Source organism: Parambassis ranga, chromosome 4 (assembly GCF_900634625.1).
Source record: "Parambassis ranga chromosome 4, fParRan2.1, whole genome shotgun sequence".
Lineage (NCBI taxonomy): Eukaryota > Metazoa > Chordata > Actinopteri > Ambassidae > Parambassis > Parambassis ranga.
This window is the reverse complement of record NC_041025.1, coordinates 20,713,780-20,735,531: the sequence shown is the minus strand read 5'-3', so window position 1 is coordinate 20,735,531 and position 21,752 is coordinate 20,713,780. Positions and strand designations below refer to the sequence as shown.

Sequence of the window (21,752 nt, the reverse complement as noted above, 5' to 3'; positions counted from 1 at the left end):
CGTGCACTAAAGTGACACACATCACAAAATATTTTCATGCCACTAAAACTGTTTACGCAAGAATCATATTCATATTACTGCTGCTTCTTGTTGCTATGGTGACAGAGGTAATTGGTACACATCTCAAACAAATGCCAAACAATAAAACAATTAAATAAAACAATGAAGAAACCCATTTTCAAGTCAAACACTATTAAATATTAACCTAGACATTCAAATAAGCTTACTGTAATGTCCGATTTCTATGACATCAGAGTGTAATGTAGCTGTTTTTCGACATTTTAAAAGTACAATTTGTCAGATTAATAAGTTGTAAAAATGTACTTTTTCCCCAATACAACGTAAAAAAGAATAACAGTTGTGACGGTGTGTGAAAGATGCTGCAGGGATAACTGCTGAAGTTACCATGCTAACCAGCTAGTCCTGGACAGTACCATCACTCTAGAGCAGTGGTCCCCAACCACCGGGCCGGGGACCGGTACCGGTCCGTGGGTCATTTGGTACCGGGCCGCACAGAAAGACTGAGCAAAAAAATATATTATTCATTATCTGAGTCTGAAAGCTGTTTCATTTATAAATCGATCAGATTCATCCGCTTGTGCCTTTAAGCACCTGCAGACGCTGGTCTCGGTCACGGGATACGGCCCCAAAATTAAGCCTAAAAGCAGCAAAAATAAATAAAAAACAAACGTCTTTGGAGAGCTTCTTCGGAAAGGGGAAAGACCTAACGAGGGGACAGAAGAAGAGGAGCCTACCCCTTCAAAGAAAAAGAAACCTGCATTTAAAAGACTATATCAGGAGTCCTATACGGATTTATTGCAACAGGTGATTCTCGCACAAGTCCGCTCTGAGTGATATGTGGCGAAGCCTTCAAAACTGCTTTGGCACTTAAGACCAAGCACCCTGCATTAAAAGACAAGCCATGGAGTTTTTTGAAAGAAGAAAATGTGAACAAGAAGGACAGAAGCAATAAATGACAAAATGACGGAGTGGACTGGACATAAGAAACACGCTTCGGGTGTCATTGTCTCCCATTATCCCCAGATAGGACCGCCTCATTGCTGAGAAAGCTCAAAGGCTCCCACTAATTAAGCATAAGAGTAAGTTGTCATTGTATGCACTTTTATATATTTTTTTCTGTGCCGGTCCGTAAAAATATTGTTTTACATGATACCGGTCCGTGGTGCAAAAAAGGTTGGGGACCGCTGCTCTAGAGGACTTTGTACCACTACTGTAGATTAAAGAGTGAGTCAAGGGTTGCCCTGGGTCCAATGTGAGCAAGAAAAGAATCAGCACTGTCCTGGTAGCGGTTTTTAGTTAAATTGTAAATAAATATCAGGCAGGTTGGTAAAGAATGAAACGGTTAACACGGCACTGGGCAAAGCTACATTAGAGCTGGCAATCTAGGGTTTGTCATAAGCTTAGGGGTGATGTTTTAGTGACATCAAGGGCTATAGGCTCACCACTTCTTCCTTTCTTGTTGGACTGACAACAGATCTAGTGGTTCAAAGTGGGATCGTGGTCCTGTCTAGCTGGTTAGCATGCTAATTCTTGTAGATATCACTGCAGTAGGCATCTTGGCTACACTGTATTTCTAAATTGTAATCTAAATTCTCTTCTGCATTTGAAAGTAAAGCACACCGATGAATGTTTGCGTATGGAATGAATTGATCTTAAAATGTTTTGTTAAGGAGCAGATAGACTGTACGGATGTGTGGATCCACATCAAATCCCATGTCTGGATCTTCCAGAAGTCAAACATTATTTATGAATTTTAAGACAAGAATGTCAAGACATCCAAGACTTTAAAGCAGGCGCACAACACAGTGTAAACCGTGTAAGGCCGCTCACCTCGGCTCTTCATCTTTAGAGCGTTTTGGACAGTATTTCTTCACCAAGTTCCTGTGGAGGAAAAGAGAGGCAGGCTTAGTGACTAAAGATACTGTCTGATATTTTAAGCCTGGTGGAGAGACAGGTACACACACAAGAAGCTAGATAGGACACACACATAAGCACACACACAGGAGAGAGAGAGAGAGAGAGAGAGAGAGAGAGAGAGAGGGGAACAGAGAAATGAATCTCTGTCTATTATTAAAGATGAATCAAAGATTTAAACATCAAAGTCTCTGCCTGTCCATTCCCTCAGGCTCTGATAGACTCCAGTAAAGCAGTGATTTAATGGTTTAACTGGAGGGAGAGCAGTGCAGAGTGTGTGTGTGTGTGTGTGTGTGTGTGTGTCTTCTTGTTATCATTGACAAAACTAAGTCTGCATCGACCAGATTTATTGTCTGAACATAAACATGGTTCCACAGACACAGGTGTATCTTTGATCATTATTCAGACCTGCAGCAGCAGTGTGTGTGTGTGTGTGTGTGTGTGTGTGTGTGTGTTACATATTCAGAAGAGACTTCCCATCCCTTTGAAATTTAAAATCAGTAACCACTGGGACTCTGCTGACTTTAATGAGAGCTACTGGAGTCGTGCTTGTCTTGTTTTGTAGAGATACAGCAGAATTAAATTAAAAATAAGTAAATAAATAAAAACATCCCTTTTGCACTATGGGTTAAAAATATTGTGTTTTAAATTATGGGATTTTAAGCATTCTGGATATAAGGAAATGACGCCTAATCTGGATTCCTAACACTCACACATTCTAATCTACACCATAATCTACAAAGAGTGTTAGTATGTTGTGTCATTCAGTACATCAAGATGGGTCTGTGCTTTGTGCAGAACATTCTACACATCAGATTGGGATTCAGGTAAAAGATATGTAGTGTATTTAAATGAGTCAGATAGAGATGAAAATATATATATATATATTTATACTGTTATCAAAGGGTGTGTTCAAAAAGGGAAAAAAGAGACAAACAGAGGAAGAGCTCGTCTCCCACAGCAGCTGTAACATGAAAGTTCCTTTTATCATCTCAATAACTGTGTCTGTATGTGAGAGAGAGATTATGTGTGTGTACCGTAGTTGCTTGGCATAGTTTTGTTCTATCTCCAGCCGCTCCTTGACAAACTTTGCGTAGCGCTCAACAAAGTCAATCCCCCACTGGGTGTGTTTGTCCAGATTTTCAAACTGGTCCTGAAGACAGAAAACAGACGAAGACTTTAGATACAAAAAATATCTTCTGAAAAGGTCGTTGGATGTCGTTAAAACCCAACAGTTCAAGCATAGTTCAAGCATTAGCTACACTGGAGGTACAACACAGAGTGACGCTAATAAGGTTTAAAATCTTTAGAAATGACATATGAATGGCAAAAGAGGTAAGAGAACACAATATGTTTTTCTCTTCTCTCTTTCCTTCTTTCATCCTTTTTTAATTAGGTGCAGCAAGTAATTCTGTAATTACAAAATCCATAATTTCTATGATATTAGTCTGAAAGCAGCCTTGTGAAAATGCAGACACATCGACAAGACATCTCTGTCCTGTTGGTGTCAGAGTGTTTGTGTCTTCAGGATAAACAACAAAAATGGCTCTACTCAACTGGAAAAACACAATCATTTACAGCCCCCCGAACACACACACACACACACACACACACACACACACACAACACATACAGAAGGATTATAGCATCTGTTGTCAGATGTCTATTTGGGCTGACAAACAGTTTCCACCCTCTTCCTGCCATGTCCTGTGTGCGTCTAGACAAAAAGATGTGTTATTCAGATGGCATTATTTTGTTGTTATCTTGCAGAATTTGAAGACACAGATGATTGAAAAGTGAACTCTTGCTCTGTGTGCATAGACACACCATTTAAAGCCCTTTGTTCTTTCATAAACAGACATTTGCATGTTTTAGTCAAGTGAAGAAAGTACTTCCAGGGGAAGTTGCCGAGTGCTGTGAAGAGCAGCGACCTTTACATGAAAGAATGAGCATTTTCTGATTATTTTCCAATAACATTCTAAAGGCTTACCAATGACTTAGTCACTGGCAGCCAAACAAAACGCCTCCTGCTGCATTCACATATCTAGAACCTGCCCAGCAGCACAAACACAATCTTATCTGCTGCCCATGTGGTTATTGCTGGTCATTTAAGTGCTTTGTTTGAGGGTAACACTGGTGGAATTACAGGAGGGGCAGGTACTGCTTGATGTGCTCCCTCAGCCATAATTTATCTGCTTGTGTGGATATCAAATCTGCATTCTTTACAGTTAAAAACAAACATTTTAACTCTTTGAAATTATCAGGGTTCAATTCAAATCACGGCATGTTACTGCGTAAGCACAAATCACAAATAGATCTCCTAACACAAATACACTTAAAAGGTCGTCTGACTATGGAAAAAATCATCATAACATAGGTGTAGCTACACTCTGTCTGCCTCTAAGTGTGCACGTGTTAACAAAAGCCAAAGCTTTGACCAGAGAAAATAAGGGTTGCCCGGGGAAATACGCACAAAACAGCTGACCTTGTTTGTCAAGTTAACATTTTCTTCAAATGCAAAGAAAGCAGAGACACTCAAACAATACTGTCAAGCATCACTGTGTCTTTAAATTATAGTCTTGTGTTATATTAGTGTTGTTAAAAAGAGTATAATGACTGATCCATGATACCCCCTGCTGGGAATTTTACAGTGAATGTTACAGATGCTCCAACAATTTCATAAATTGCTTAAACGTGCTTCGCTGTTACTCAAAGACCAGTTCCTGCAACCTTCTGTTGAGTGCAGGCTGGCAGCACCCGCACGCCTGAGCTTTACCTGAACAATATGGCTGCCACAACTTCTTAAGACAGCCAAGTAGTCAGTGGTATGGCAATGGGTTGGAACATGTAACAGAGCACCATGTCGCATAGAGTTTGTAAAATATCGATTAAAACTACACAGCAAAGCATTCACTATGTGCCTCTTCCACCTCCTGACCAAACCTTTAAACCACAGGTAAAAAGCAGCTAAATTTCTAGAGACACAAGGAGGTTATGCAGGTTTGTAAAGATTATAATAACAACGTATCTTTTTGTGTTAAGTGAACTGAGGCAATACCAAGATATTAAGTAAACAACCAGGCCCATTATAAATTCCACACTGAAGCCTGTAACTCGGGGTGATATTTCCACTGTGAACTGCAGGACAAATAATTCAAAAACTCTGAGCATCTACAGTCCAAAAACATCTAATAGTGACTAATTGCAACCACTGAGACAAATAAAAGGACCTCAGCATGTTATAACTCAGAAACACAGAGCTTCCATTGGTCTCTGTCAGACCTACTGCCAGTTTTTCTTTCCAGTGAGAAAGAAACATTTGCACATTTCAAAACAAACACATTTGGTTGTTCCAATACAAAGCAAATCTACAGGATGCCACACAAAGAAATATCTGAATGTTTTGGGATTATTATTTGGAAAAATCCTGCTTGTCTGGCTGGCTGCCTCTGCTGAATGCCCACCAGCTCCTTTCTTGCCAGCATGGCCGTGCACACATGCCTGTCCGGCTCCTTTTAGCAGCACAACTAGCAGCGGTTGCGTCAGCCCCTGTGACAGCGTCTATGAATAAGTAATAGAGTATGAGCTCATCCTGTAGTTTGTGGCAAGCCGAGCGCAGGCTGGCTCACTGGGGAGATGAGAGCATCTTTGCAGTTAGTAGGGATGACGGTGGCTGAAGAGTAGCTGCAATCTGGTCTGTGTTCTGTAACCCACCTGCTGCAACACCTGCTCTACACACTGACGCCATTCAGAGAGTGACTTATACTATTTTTCTGGCATTCAGTTTGTCTGATCGAGGACAAAATATAACAAAGCCAGCAGATGCTACTAGAATAATAAATTCACACATTGGCACTAAATTCGGCCTTCTGTGGTGAGTAAAAGCTTCGAAATAAATATTATGGTATTGTATTACCACAAAAACCTGTGTATCAGCTGATGCTAACAACAACAAAGAGTCTACAAATAGCTACGTCAACACAACATCCTGTCATATAATCACAGGAAGGGGTGCCTTGAACAATAACACTAGAACCTCCATGCACACAATATTTTGGTTTCAATTTGTAACAAAATGAAAACACATTTTTACTTAGTGTGCAGGTGAAGATATATAAAGTCTATTATATAAAGTGAGGGTTTAAATGCAAGTTGACCATTCAATCCCAAATCTCTGCAAATGTCACGCTTCATGTTACGCGCAGCACAAACCCCCAAAGGTACATGAACATTTGGCAGTGCAACTCTGCTGATAAGAAAGTTGTATGTTTATATTAACATAATATATGTGCGGGGTCACTGAGGGATTCTCTGACTCACAGAAAATGCTCATTATGTGCTTAACTGTCTCCAGAGTCCAATGCGCGAGTTACATCTCACAGCACCGCACATAAATGCCAGTATGGATTATATGATATCAAAGACAATCCTCCATTTGGGAATATTTGGTGTTTTATGCAGATGCCAAAGGTGTGTCAGAGTGCAGATCTACCATCCATTAGCAGGTGTAAAACTGGTCCACGCCACTACATGACGTGAAAACCAATCAGGACTAAGCGCACGTCATATAAATGCAAGGCCCCTGACACTATTTGGGAGATCTTATATGAATATCAGCTTCGAAAATCCATTCGATTTAAAGACTGTATAATTTTGATGTTGACACATGCAACTGTTGCTGGCACACAATGACAATTTGTTTCCTTCCCAGAATCAAATCCTAAAATGGGTCACGGGTCCCTTTCTGCTATGCTTCCCACTCACAAAGCCACTGCTCTGCCTTAATGAGCTCCAATCTCAGGGTGAGAGAATAAATTAGTCGTTTAGCTCCCAGACAAGGAGGGTTCGCCTTGTGTGCAGATTCCATGGTGAAAACACCGTCTTCTGTACACCCTGATAACCAATCAGACTGCTAGATGGCCCCTCCAAAGCCTCCAAAGCCTGCAAGCATTCCACAGGAGAGGGAGGGTTAATTAGCATAGAAAATGTTGCTAGGACAATAGACTAATTACACACTGTGCTATTCAAGACAGACACATACACCGGTGCACTCATGGCAGACACTGGGTGGGAAATGTCAACTTGTCTGAAACACTGGCATCATTCTGAAGACCCCCAGGCTCTGTCTGCACAGTGTGTGTGTTTGTGTGTGTTTACTGTGTCTATCTGTGTTCACTCTCCTCGAAAACAACTACCCGAAAAAAAAACAGAGCGCCTCTTCCAAGAATGTGATGGAGGAGACGAGACAGGATTTGTGTGTGTTTTTGTGTGCAGGAGATTGAGGAGGGAGTGGAGAGAGATTTTAGGAGGGGAGGTAAGAAAAACAAGAGGGAAAGTAGGAAGAAGATTGGACAGGAGAGCAAGCCTACACGTGACAAACATTATGTGCCAAGTCTGCATATAACTGAACAACAAACTAATTAAATAACATTTAAAAATGACCTTCCCATCTAGAAATATGGCCTTCATGTTGTAACACAACAAATCTGGACATGAATATCCATCTATTTTCTTTTATAAGACGTTAATTTTTCTAATTTTGGGATTCAGATTCTGTTGTGAAAAGGTGGAAAAATCCTGGCGACACCCCCACAGCAGAGCAGTGAACAACACACTGTGACGCTGTTACATGAAAGACAGCATGATAGTGCTCATTAGTAAAAAAAAAAAAAAGAGGCAATATGCCAAATAAGCAGTTTGAAGCTGGCATACCATGGAGGCACAACACATGTTAAAGGTCACAGGAACGCTGAAAATATCAGACTAATGTATTGTTTAACAATGGTAAACAGTTCCTGCAGCAGACTATGTGAATGTCTGGTTGCAGTGATTAGAGATTAGATGCCAACAACATTATGATAGAAGTCACGCCTAATGTGCTGCAACTGAGCACCCTCTTGCAGTTGTATGAATATGTGTATGTAAAGTGTATTAATCAGGGCGAGACCTGTCACTATGATGCCCACAAAAAGGTGGAGAAGCTTGTTGTAGATGGGAGGAGTTGCCCTGATTAATCTGAAAATACAGGTTCCCTGAATCAAGATCCCGAGGTTGATTGTTTTATAACCATCTGCAAATAAAGGTGAAATTTACACCATATGTTAGATGTTTCAAATGACCGTAAACACTCTTTATATCAGCCATCATTTTGTGCTAGTTATGTATGTTAAATCTCATTAATATTGTTTTTTACTTTAGGCTGTTGGCTGGCCAAAAACAGCTACAGATCAAAGAACACAAATACGCACACACAACTTACTGGGAGCATCTGGATTTGAATATACTTGGATGTGTTGTTATAAGGTTGCTGTGCTGAAAAAGTCTCCAATTGCCATCTAAGGGCAAAACAGACAAGAGTGCTGGCATGCTGACGACTGCGCTGCAGGCAGCAGGAACAGCTGGCTTCTCCGACTGGTTTACTAACCCTCTGCTGGAGGTTTTGTCCATTTTTTTTAAAAAGAACAATTCCCCAAAGAGCCCCTGATACAAAACACTCATACCCCATTAGCCCAATTCTGTGTTGGAGTGTTTGATAAATGCTTCAACTGTACTGGTGCTCTGCGGTGGTTCACCTTCCCCCACCTGCACTCCCACACAGTTTTATGCTTTGAATTCCAACAATAAATATTTTTAAACCACTGTCATTGCATAAAAAAGAACTAAAGGTTACGTTGGTATGCAACAGTGTTTAAGAATTGCTTGTAATTATGATTTTGCTTTTTCGAAAATTATTTAAAGAATTTGGGCCTTGAATTTTTCAACTAAAACCTATATGAGTGAAACATATATAAGTGATTTTTTTTTTACTTTATACTAAAAGGAACATTGATTAATAGAATATTTTTAGCTGCAGCTTCTGTTTCCTTTCAAATCCTGGTAAATAACTCATGTACAATCTGCAGCCTGTCTGTTTTATTGCAGCTAAATGCTCCTAATTAGCTCTCAACCTAACATGACCCATGTTTGCAACATGCTGCTAATTGAAATACTGCAGTTAAAATGGGCCATTTACACTGTTTTATCTCACTCACTATCACTATTTGTTTTGCCTTGCGGGATCATATTATTATACAATTGGGATACTTTTCTCTCTTTACCCTGTGGAAACATAAACTACAGCACACTCTGCACAAACACACACACACACACACATTTTCCTCTCCACAAAAACAACAGAGGAAAATGTGTGTGAATCATAGCAAATTACAGATGATTTCAGTGGATTAGGAGGACTGTGGATTACTGACAGCTCTGAGTCAGTGAGCTGCTTCACTCCTGCTGACTGTGACTTTATGGTCAGACTTCTTCTTTAAATGAGCTGAACCATACAAAACCTTTCGTAGTGGAAAAAACTGAACTCAGTGGCCGAGTGCAGAAAACAGCAGTTCCTCAAATGGCCACTAGAGGCTGGCTCAAATATAGAGTTAAACTCCACAGCCCCTTATAATTAGAACAGATACAACCTTGTTCGCAGATCATTTCGCCATTTGTGACAATTGTGAGGTACATTTCTATAACATAGCAGTTTAAATAGCACCAATGCTGATAATTACACATACTTAAGGGTGTGACCTCACAGAACCTGAAGACTGAAATCTATTTTTAACCACTGACCACTGTAAAAAAAAAACTATGGATGATGCTACTGTGATGTCACCCATTGGTTTCTGAAGCGCTGGTTTGAGGTTAAGTGGGAGGCGCCAGGATACTCCAAATACAAAGAGACACTAAGATGACTGACAGAGGGAGAAGAACACTCAGAGCTGTATGCAGAGCATCAAAAGTTTCTCACAGCCAGCGTACACTTATCACATTTCCCAAAAGGCCATGTTTACATAAAATCTGAGCGCAATCAGCACCTGCACGGCAGTGATAACGCTGCGTTTATGTCTGACACATGCTCCAGTAGAGCTCAAATAGGGTTCGCTTGCCAAAGTGCAACCTCTCAATCGGCTCACTGAACAGATGTCCGACCACGTACAACTCTTCATCATCTTAGTGCTGTTTTTTTGTCAAATCAGAACATACATTTGCTCACATCGGTGTAAACAGTTCAGCTGAGGTGAACACATGGATGAGTCTTCCTCTTATATAAGTGCTTCAGAGTGTTTGTTTTCCTGTCTCTTAAACTGGATGATTAATTTTAAAAAGAGAACAGATTTCCACCTTGCCAACAGCTGTGCAGATGTTACAGAGGAAAACTATTAATCAGTTTCAGATCACACTCTTTTTTTTTTAATCCTGGAAAAGTCCAAACTAAGAAACAGCTGAATATCTTTATGTACAGTAATCTCTCTTGACAAACTCTCCACTGGAATGTGTGCTTTCAGTTACTTCAATAGCTGGACCGGTCCAACATTTTGTACAATCACTGGCCCAGGACGCCATTAAACAGAAACCAGTGTTCATTGTGTGCCAGCACACACACACACACACACACACACACACCTCAGGGGGAAACATCAAAAAATCCAAAAGAGACGCAGGAGGAAAAAACACTGCAGATGCTATTCAACACCTTCAACACAGACGTTTCAACACAGAAACTCAAAAATGGAAAGTTGTAACAGATGTTGGCTAAAAAAATGTAAATTCAAACACAGCACACATGCAAGAAGCAAAGAAGGTCCGTCCTCTAAGTCCGTATTTTAGTACCCTTGTGTAGAAATGGGAAAACTGGTCATCAAATGGCCCCTTGTTCTTGGCTATACATCAGTAAAAATGAACTATTTGACCAAGTTTTTAATACAGCTTTGGTGACAGTCAACAGATTGTTATTGATTTTCCTCATCAGCTGTTATAGCGGGCTTTCTTTGAATGAACAGGGACAAACCCATGAGGAGGTGTCTATGTCCAAGACAGGTCAGTCAAACATTAACCCAACTCCACCACAATGAGCCTCCACCAAACAACCACTATACTGAGGCTATTATGTCTGCCAGTCATTCAGTGAATGTTGCCTAGTGGCAAAACATAACTGGAGGACTTTAATCTCATTGTGTAAATATTAAATATACTGATTTAGAGACCTTGTTGTGCTGTTTCTGGCTCTAGTTTATGTTATGAACCAAAGCCGCACATTCTGGTTTCAGGAGGAACTGATTAAAAAAAGGCAGAATGTCACAGAAGAACAGTTCCTCCATGCTCCATCTTTACAATATGACCCTAAAACATCAACAGCTACACTTTAACCACTTTTGCTGACTGAGGAAAGGAAGCACCTGATTAGCAGATGTGTGTGTCATCTGGTGATAATTAATACAGATCATACAGTCTTAATCATCTGACCCTTCTTGCCACAATAAACACTTTGGTAGCTTATCCTGTCTTTTATTTATCAACATAGTAAACAATTATATAGATTCATTATAGCATGAGACAACAACTTCTGACCCAAAAATCAATTTATCTATGCACGGAGTATTCATTCAAAAAACTGGAACCTAATGATAAAGTTGGAGATCACTTCCTCAGTGTGAATCGCAGACAACTGAGGAAACTTTATGCAACAGAGGATCTTGCTCTAGTGGATCCATCGGGGTGAACGCTCTGATAAAGGAAGTACACACTACCATCTGTATCACAGCTGTTGAGATTTTTTCTGTCAGTAACAGTCTGATCTGTTTACAGTAATCTATCAGTTCTCACTCTTACAGGTGGCTGAAAGTTATCTGCTCTGTGATCATCCCTCATTAGTGTTCATCATGTTTGTGAGTCTTTGGAATGTTGCTGCACAGACTGTGGGATGGTGAAATGTATTCCCGAAGCTTCTTTCCTTAGTATTTACAAAATCTCATACCATGGCAGCCACTGAGATGCTTCTAGGTCATTTCACTTATCTAGGAACTTGTCTAAGAAATTTCGATTATTTGACTTTTTTTAAAGGAAGAAGTGAAAAATAATTATCACCCTCCATACCTCTGTTAACCAGTCAGGAGGCACTCAGTTTAGATCACATGCAAGAAGACGATGAAGTCAACTTGTCACGAGTTTTTGCATAACACAATTACAGCTTTTTGACCTATTGGACCATCCCTAATGACAACTCTAACCCTCAGCCTTTAGCCTTAAATCAGTTCATTATTGGGTCTAAAGTGAATGCAGCATGCTAGCTAATCTGAAAACATTCCTTTAATGCATTCTTAAGATTTTGTATTCACAAAAATGTGAGATAAAGGTGCCTTTGACCTCTGACCTCTTGTCCATCTGTATGCTGTGCAGTTATTTTGATCATAAGTTCATAAAAACATACATGCATCATGTGTAGTAGTGCACACAAGACTCTATACTTTACATTTGTACTGACGGACGTGAGGCAGCATCAGCTGCGAGTGTGGGGCAATGTTTTGGCTCTAAGCCAGTTCTGCATGAAAATCATTTGAGGATTTGCAGACGATATAAATAAGTGGTGAGGGTTTGACCTGTCATAGGAAAACACCTGGGCACTCCTGTCTGTGGCTAGCTAGTCAGGTTTCATAGCAACCTGATCACCTCTATTGTCTCGCTCCCCCGCTGCTTCACATACAAACACCCAGACAGACTGGTTAGACGAGAGGGAGGGAGAGAGAGAGAGAGAGAGACATGATTGCATATTTAGATATGTATCTAATCCAGGTAGGATCATGTCCCATAACAAACCATGTCCCAGCAACACAAGTCTCTTTAGTGTGACTCATTTAAAACATGTTGCTTCATGTCAGCATGTTGACATGATCAGATGAAATGTTGGGTGTCAGATCATATTGGTGCCTGGAAGAGACGAGAAACAACTCTGTTCCTGCTTTTCGAAATAAAAACACACTCTGACCCGCTATGCTGCATTTTAAACATGCTGTTGGACAACTTAAATTGCTGAGTTCAGCAAGTCAGCACAGCCTGGCCTGCCTCAGCCAAGAAATCCATCAAGCTAAATGCATTTGTCTGTCTGTCCAAAAATCAAATGTAAACTAAATTGTTGAGTCAGACACACTTGTCCTCAAACATCTGTCCTCTGACTGCAAGTCAAGACACTACAAGTTAATGAGATATGACACGGTTTTACCACAATTCGTTCATTCCCTTCACATATAATGCCACAAATTCAATTCGTTCATTTCTTTTAGGCCTTGTCTGTAGAGAAAGTAAAGTGAATCCTACTGGGTCAACAATTTTAAGACACAACTTGTGACTTCTTTCTTACAATTCATAGAACAGACGTGACTGTTGTGTTTTTGTCTAATAAACGTTTGATCCTGGTTATATTGACTTGGAGTGAAAGCCGCTTGATCAGCAGCGACTGACTGTCTCAGCCATCGTTAGGATGACCCTCCGACACAGAGGGTCGACCAGCGGATTTCCTGGCTTGCTATCTGATTCAGAGAGGGTGCAACAGAAGAACCCCTGTTCTTCTGGGCAGAAGTGTGAGGGCTCTTTTTATGAAACACTCCTCTATCATGAAGCCTTGCAGAGGCCAGATGTTTCATCAGTTTAACAAACCCATGAAAGGTTGGATTGAGTCCACCAACGTTTACACACACTATTTTTTTAATACCGGTGTATTGTATTGTAATGCAGCATCGTCTCCCTTCAGATTACACACTGGTAACTGTTTTACAGGACCAGTATTTATTTCAACATTAACCCAACATCAGCCATTACGCAACTATATGAGTGAACAGCCTTAAAAGCTGGGGGTGTGTCCAGCTGTTGTAATGCTGAGGCGAGTGATGGAGGTTTTACGGTAGCACAGAGCAGCTTAGCTTGATGTTGAGATGTCCTGAGGTACAGCAGATGTGTCTTAGTCCAGTCATAATGGGTATAAATCAATAAGATGTTTTTGATGACAGCATTTTATATCAACTATACGTGATTTCTGGGTAGGATAAACAGTATAGATGCCACCCAAACTCAAATGTCGCCCAAATAAAAACTGCCTGGAGCCCATTCCAACATACACGTTTCAATGGAGGGAACTACAGGGTCATTTAGTTGTATGTTTCCACTACATAAACTTCCCCATTGGAGGTGTTTTATGGCAAAAATCTACCCATTAGCTCTGCAGTCCACATTGTTGTTTACCATCTAAAGTTACTGTAATGTTTTTAGCCTTTATAGAACCAAAGAATGTTTTTGTCTTCACTTCAATCCATATTTTAAGCACAATGAGAGACCAGAAAGACACTGTGAGCAGAAAGAGGGGTAATGTGAGTTCAATCTTTGCGTTCTTCTACTCCTAATATGTCAGATTTAAGTCTGGTACATCAAAACGTACTCGGCAAATGTGTTTCACTCTCCCATTTTCAATATCAACTCCTTTTTGCACAAGTCAAAACAAAAAACCACCTCAGGCGAGCATTTTTTTTCTTCAGACTTTGGTGTTTCCATCTCTTGACTTGGAAATGCGCATAAAAACGGGGTCATGTAAACCCAGCTACTCAAAGGTAGGTAGCCAAAGCTTAATTCTGATTAGATAAGCACAGCAATAAAAAATAGCAGAACATCAGAAGAAATGAAAAAGAAATGTAAGGATTTGTTGAGTAATTATGTCCGTAGACTGTAAATCCTACTATAATGCCACATATCGATTTCCGAAGAGCAGTTTCATACGTCTCCTGATTAATCTGAATATGGCCAAGGAAGTGGCGTGATTGGAGCTGAAGGGGAGATTAGATGCAGAAGTCAGCCTCCGGTTAAAGCAGTCTAGTTCCTAATTATGCAGTATTATAGGTACCATATTTCCTGGACTATAAGTCACACTTTTTTTCCATCCTTTGGCTGGGTATGCGACTTATACTCAGGTGCGACTGAAATGAAAAAAATATGAAAAAAAATATACAATTAGTTAGACTTGTGTCCTGACGTCCCATTACAAATATAATGGCAGCTGTTCTCCTATGTTTATAGGAGTTTCTGTGCGGTGAAGCTAATCATTTCTCCGTGTGAGAACTTGTTGAAATGCGTGTGTCTCACTCTCAATGCCCTGCAGCCACACCACTTAAGAGGAATTCAAGAGGCAACGTTACGCTAAAAACGTAGTCATTTACGCTGGCCTGCTGGTGCGACTAATAGTCCAGTGCGACTTATCTATGTTTTTTTGTTCTTCATTACGCATTTTTTGGCTGGTGCAACTTATACTCCGGTGCGACCTATAGTCCGGAAAATACGGTAATAATGTAGTTGAAATCACCAGGTTATATAAAAGAAATCAGACAGCCTATTTTAACTGACATGACAAGAACCTGTCTGTTAAGAGTGACCATGCTCACATGGCTCTCTCTTCCTTTTCTCAACAGCATCATCAACATCGACGGCCAGCTAACAGCTTAAAGTTCTTTGCTGGAGGAAAACAGTACAAGAGAAGATTAACAACAATGCCTCCGAATTGTAACGGAACAGACCACAGCTGCATGGACAGCTTAATTCAGCACAATGACTTTCAGTGGTTGCCCACACTATTAACCACAGTGTTTCCTGTGTGTGTGTGTGTGATATGAAAGGACAGGATGTGATGATTACAGTATCTGAGCTGTGTCATCGAGCCTCTACACACACACACACACACACACACACACACAAACAGCTCATTCATCTAAAGAAAAAGCCGCAGGATTCTCGATTTATCTAACCGCTGACTCAAGTGCCATAATCACACTCAGAATTTGGCACAAGGCTCCCAGCTGTGTGAGTGCGTTTGTGTGTCTGACACTGTGACACCTTCCTTAGTGGGGCAGGCTGTGGGCCATGACACTTGGTTTGGGTGCTTACAGCTGGGACTTCTTATTTTTTTTTTTTTTTTTAATCAACAGATATATCACATCAGTTTAAGTCAATTCAAAAGAATCTGACAAAACAGCAGCAGGTGTAAAACTTTACATGTAAAAGAACACATTTACATCCAAGTATCGTGACTACATAAACACAAAACCTACCACATCCTTTGTAAACAAGGTCAGGCCAAAATATGGTGGGTGCAATACAGGGATAAACTAACAGAACGAGGAAAAGTCACAACAAAGGGAAATATCAATTGGTGAAATGACAACATGCCCATCCATCTTGCCTGGTTTCACAGCTATGTGCTTAGCCAACCAGCAGTTATCCATACCAATGTACAAACACCAGTTTTAGCATCAAATTCAAAATGTTGGATGTAAGAACCTGCACCTATACGAACAGAACAAGGCACTACAGTATGCTAGCTCCAATGCTAGTAAATGAGGCAGCATGGAGGTCTTGGGACTATAATACAGCGGTCTGTATCACTCTGTGCAGACTGAACGATGTGTGAACTGCAACAGATGAATTTGTTGCTGAGAAAGCAAAGAGCCTCTGTATTTACCAACAAAGGTGTGTCAGAAAGAGGCCAAGAATTAAGTGCATCAACTCAGGTCTCATAATCACAGCACTGTTGATAGCCATCAGTGCATTTATGTGGCTGTGTGTTACTAATGTTTATACCCAATGCCAGAGGTTTTTTTGTCTGGTGTGAAAGGGGCTAAAAACTCTTGGGAAGAAAGCCAATAAACAAGCATGCTGATTTATTTTAGCATTACAGTAGACATTTTTACAAAAGTCTTTGTGTGCCTGTTAAATGCCTCAGTTATCACTGGAATATCCCTCACAGCACTATCACAGTGTTCCCATATATCCAGTGGAAATTCCCTTTAAAAAGCTTTCATAGCTGAAAAAAATGCCTGCATTCAGATTCAGAGAAATGCCCTTTGGCTTCCTGCTGGCAGCGACTCTGGGCATGTCTTCCCTCATCATGTGACATGCTGACAGAGAATCTCTGCACAGTCTGCTTACATGTTTTTTTTTCCTACCCACGCTTGCAGAAGTTTAAAGGTGAAGACAAAAAAAACATACAGGCCAGCATGGTGTATCTCCCTGTAAATGTGTGTCATGTGGATTAACCATTAACTTCATCTCACATGACTAATACATGACAGGAGGGTAAAACCTGGGTGTAAGCATAGCCAACTGATGTAAAGGTGGCTGTAGTCTGTAAGCCATGGTAACCTGCTACAATCAGCATCTTAATTTAGCATGTTGTTTAGCATGAACTGGGAAATTTAACTTTAAAAGACAATAGTTAAACATGTTTCTGCTCTAAAGTCTTGTTATTTATTTATCTTAACATGGAAATTACTGGGTATTGTCTTGGTACTGGAGCACTTTTTGGCACTTGTGTGTTGGCCTCATTTTTCAGGTTTGGCTGTTGTTGCTAGCTGCCAACACTGCCACAGTTCTGATCACAATGGCTCAAAGGCCTGCTCACAAAAACTACACTTTGTGCTGCTACCACCACGACTGCTGTAACATCAGTTTGTCTTGCTCTTGCTGCTGATTCTGCAACTCGTCTGCACATGGACCCGCACAGAGTCTTTGCATTTCTCTTGCATCCCCATGTGTAATAATTTGTAACCACTGAAAGAGGTTAAATGGACAATGGTGGGTTTAGACTGGATCAACACAAAGTGGTGTTTGTTAAAGATAGCCTTGGGAGACAATAGAGGGCCGCAAAGAGGGTTTGAATTGGTCCACAAATGACTGCAGAAATCTGAATCCTGTTTGGAGACTATTGTCGCGGATCCCCCTCAGTCACGTCTCTGTAATCTATACTCTAGCCGGATAACAGGGTAGAAATGTGTTTCCCCACTTCTGCGATCCTCCCAGCTAAGCTTGTTAATATCCTTTATTCTGCCTTCTACCTGACATATTATGGTTTGGGGTACTCGTAGTAACCAGGGGGTACTCTGTGTGTACTTCATGGACATGTTACCTAGGTAACCAGCAACCCTCCATGCTGAGCAGCTAGTGATTGTATGTGCAAATGAGCAGCTCTGAGCTGAAGGCAACACAGAGCAGATTTACTGGGCTCTGAAACTTCATTACCCAAATAAACAGCCTGGGAAAACTCTTGTAGCTTGAATTAACATTGCTGTATGGTAGACAAGGGACGGGGGGGGGGGACGGGGGGGGGGGGGGGGGGGGGGGGGGGGGAGTCAGTGAAAGGAGAGACAAAGGAGGGGCTGTCCTAGTTATCCTTGACCCATGTATGTACGCACACTGTCTGCACATGATGTCTGTGTGTAATGTGGCAAATTCCAGCGAAAAGCCAGTGTTTCCCATACATACACTTATCAGCCACAACAACAGAAACATGCATCACTAACACAGTTAGTGTACAACAGCACCATCAGCAGCAGGGATCTACAGAAACCCTTGAGATGAGTTCTTAAAGTCCACAATTAGAAGAAAAAAAAGTTTTTAAACGTGAGATTATGACCCCATGAGCGACTGATGTGCAGCTAGCATCAGAAAGTCTGGTTTCTAACATATTTTGTCGTTATTAGGAAGTGAATTGCTTTAACATTATTTGAACTTCCCATATGTGGCCCCTAGGAGAAAACTTCCTAATATCACTGAAGTCTATTTGAGGCTCTGTGACATTTTAAAGGACTTCCCATTTCAGCCTGTGGGAAACCCCCTAAATAAAGGAATAATGATCAAGGGTAAAGGAGGCAGGAGGAGATGGAGAGGAAGAGAGAGGTGCGAAAATAATCAACGAAGGGATGAGAAGAGCTAAACGCGCCACCAGAAAGAGTACAAATATTGAGGTCTCTAAACTTGGAACTGAGAGGACACTGTGCTGCACACGTGCATCTTGATGTTGTTTAGTGTGTTTGTGTCATTGGCTGCTTGGTGTTGTGTCCATCCACACAGCAGATAGCATCAGCACAGCAGGTGAGGAGCCAGCAGCTGATGTGTGTTTAGTATACACAACAGAAGAAGGACATCAGCTGGAGGACATCTAGCAAGTCACCAACTCCAAATGCATCCCGCCCAACATCGCTTTGCTGAGAGTGTCAGCATGTGTATTTACCATGACTTGTACCTTTCACAGCCATGGCAGGAAGTTAGGTTATGGTTTGTGACTACAATTACTCGGCATGACCATCAACAGGAATGGTGGCTGGACCATGTTCAGTGCTTGTATTCCCATTGTGGAGTAGGATCCCTCAGCCTCATGAAGTGACATAATTGAGTCATAGATTAATGTATCTATAGAATCGGGAGGCCTAAAAATCACTTGGTCTGTTGTCTTTTATTTACCAGCAAATTTAACTGATGTGTAATTAGCAAATTACCACTGAACCTGATTAAGTAAAATCACCAGAAACAGGCGGCCATCTTAGTAGCAGCTCGTCTCTCTGTGAACATATTCTTTGCTTTCTGCATCTAAACTATTGAATTTTACGGTTAGGGTTATTCTTACAATTCATTGCAGGAGGTCTGCTCATAACTTGTATTATATTGTTCTGTGCCCTCACACAACCACCAGAACAGTTGCCAGATGTCACAGCTAATACATCAGGGAACCAGGTCTCTGATACTGTGTGTTCCATGAGCAGGGATTGACAGCAGCCAGACATCCAGCAGAGGTTAAGTGTAATGACTGGGTTGGATGTTTTAGGGGGGAAAAAAATAACACAGAAAAATCCCCACATCTTCCAATTTTCCACGTGTCTTAAAAAGCCCTGTATTTTTATTCACTGGCTAATAAAGTTAGTGACTAATAAACAGTTGACAGACAGACTGACTGACTCCTTGAAGACAGCTTAACACTAAGCACAGCTGCGGCGGCCCTGAGTATGACTCTTAAGTGTGTTTCTGTCCGTGGTGATTCAATTTTTACTTCCTGGAAAGAAATTACATGCTACAACAATAAATCAGCATTGTAAATGATAATTAATACTATTAATGAGGAAGTTATAAACTGCAGATATCCACCACATGACAAATTACAGCTTAATACATTTTGTTGTTTGTTGTTGCCAAACCCTTGCAGGTACTGCACAATCAGTACTAGTAATCCTCTGGTTACATAAATCTTTTCTCAGTAAGAAAAGCAGTATTCACACCAACAATGAGCCCCGACAAAGCCAGGGCAGATAACACGTGTTGACCCAATTAGACTGAATGCAAGCAGGTTCATTCGGGGTCACTGCGCTGATCTGAGAGGCGTGCAGGTGTGACAGTGTTTGAATCCAAAACAGCTGGCTGGGTGGATACAGCTGTGATTGCATCCAGAGGGAGGATGAGAGGAAGGAAGAGAGGCCAAGGGGAAGAAGGCTCTGTGTCTCTGTGTGTTTATGTACTTCTCCTCCAGCATAAAATTAGGTTCTGTGGACTGCTCGTTTTACAAAATCGTGTCTTTCTTTAGGTTGATAACCATCTGTGTTACTGCTTTTCTTTGCTTGTCAGCAATTTTTATATTATATATTATTCATGTTTGGATCTGTTTATCTAAACTCATTTTGCTTAGCTCTGACTGACATCCCATTTATTCATGATGTATCCCGTTACCATCAATTTTCCCACTGGGATCATCAAAGTTTCATCTAATCCATTATGTCTGTAAACCCCGCTCGTCTCTTTAGTCGACCTGCCTTCATCTATTCACCATATAAAAACATCTCCCTCCACTTCCATCATTAAACCTCCTGCCTCTATAAGATTTGATCTCTCACACCTCTTTCTTCTCCATCTTCATCTTCCTCCCAGTCTCCAGGAGATGTCCGTTAGCACAATTTTGTTAATTAAGAAAGACACCCACCCTCACACGGAGAGGACATGAGAGCTTCACCTATCAAGGCGTGACATGTACTCTCACTCACACCGATGAAAACACATTCTTCACACGACGTGTTGACAAGCTTGGCTACAGTGGATGTAACAGCTTGTCATGTCCAGGCCGGTGCCCTCAGCTTCAGCATGACTTCATTCACACCCGCTGTGACCTGCAGAGAACCAGACCACTGCCCTACTGAACACAACTCAAGGAGAAGACGCAGCAAATGGTTTGAGGTTCAAGTTATATTCTGCACTCCACACTGGCAGGCATCACACAGGCCTGTCAAAATGTGTTTTTCATCTAGTCTCTAAAGGCTAGGTCTTGAAGAAGGATGATTTCATGGCTGGTTAAGCAGCTTTCTAGCCGAGAGATGTTTGCACTGTAAAATGTCAAGCTCCGTATCTTCGTCACTATAAAAACATCTAAGGGATCCATATCCTGGTTGCTAAAAGGGCCTAAAAAAGCCATGTTCCTTTGTTACATGTCAATCCCCTGCTCTCTTTCCCTAGCATATCATTATCAAATTCATCTGAGGTCTTCAAAAAAACCTTAAGAGATCATTAAGCTGCTTCCACTGAACAACAGCGGTATATACTATAAAGGGAGGACATAGAGCATGGCTAACTAAGTTAGCACTACATTACAATTCTCAACCCTGGTGTCCTTTTAGCCAACATCACACTGGTTTTGTTTATCATATGTGAACATGCAAAACAGCAGGAATCCCCCAGGTGCAAGAAAAAAGCTGAGAGAGACTAAACTTTATGTAAATAAACTCTCATGCAGTGCAAATTACAGTAGTAACCAGTGTGCCAGTAACATCATTAAAAACTGTCTCGTCAGAACAGAGGGTCCTCAAGGGCATAAATGTAATCATCAAAGGGGGTCAGGATGGGCGTCTACCACCTCACCAAGTCTGCACAACCACTAGCGACAAGTGCAGCAACAGCACATGAGCAGGAAAACCAAAATAGAGGGTGAGGAAATTGCATCTGTTTGCTCATTTTTGGATTAGTTGGGAGGTACACGGAGTCAGACACGGTAGAGCCACTACATTAAGCTCCAATCTACTATTTTAAGGAACTGTGTCATATTTATTTACAATCTATGGGAAATCCTCACATTTGAAATTAAAAAACAAAAACAGCAAATGTTTGATGCTTAAATTTCAATATCTAGGACAAATATGTTCTGAAAATGT

General features: G+C 41.0%; 1 protein-coding gene across 2 annotated transcripts in view; it reads right to left on the bottom strand.

The window, feature by feature from the left end:
- Positions 1-21,752, bottom strand: part of fnbp1l (formin binding protein 1-like) — a 37,750-nt gene that overhangs the window by 12,943 nt on the left and 3,055 nt on the right. For both annotated transcript variants that reach the window (XM_028404250.1, XM_028404251.1), the window contains exons 2-3: positions 2,973-3,088; positions 1,852-1,902 (exon numbers count right to left, since the gene is read on the bottom strand). In XM_028404250.1, the coding sequence (XP_028260051.1) occupies positions 1,852-1,902; positions 2,973-3,088 (167 nt within the window). The remainder of the gene's footprint in view (positions 1-1,851; positions 1,903-2,972; positions 3,089-21,752) is intronic.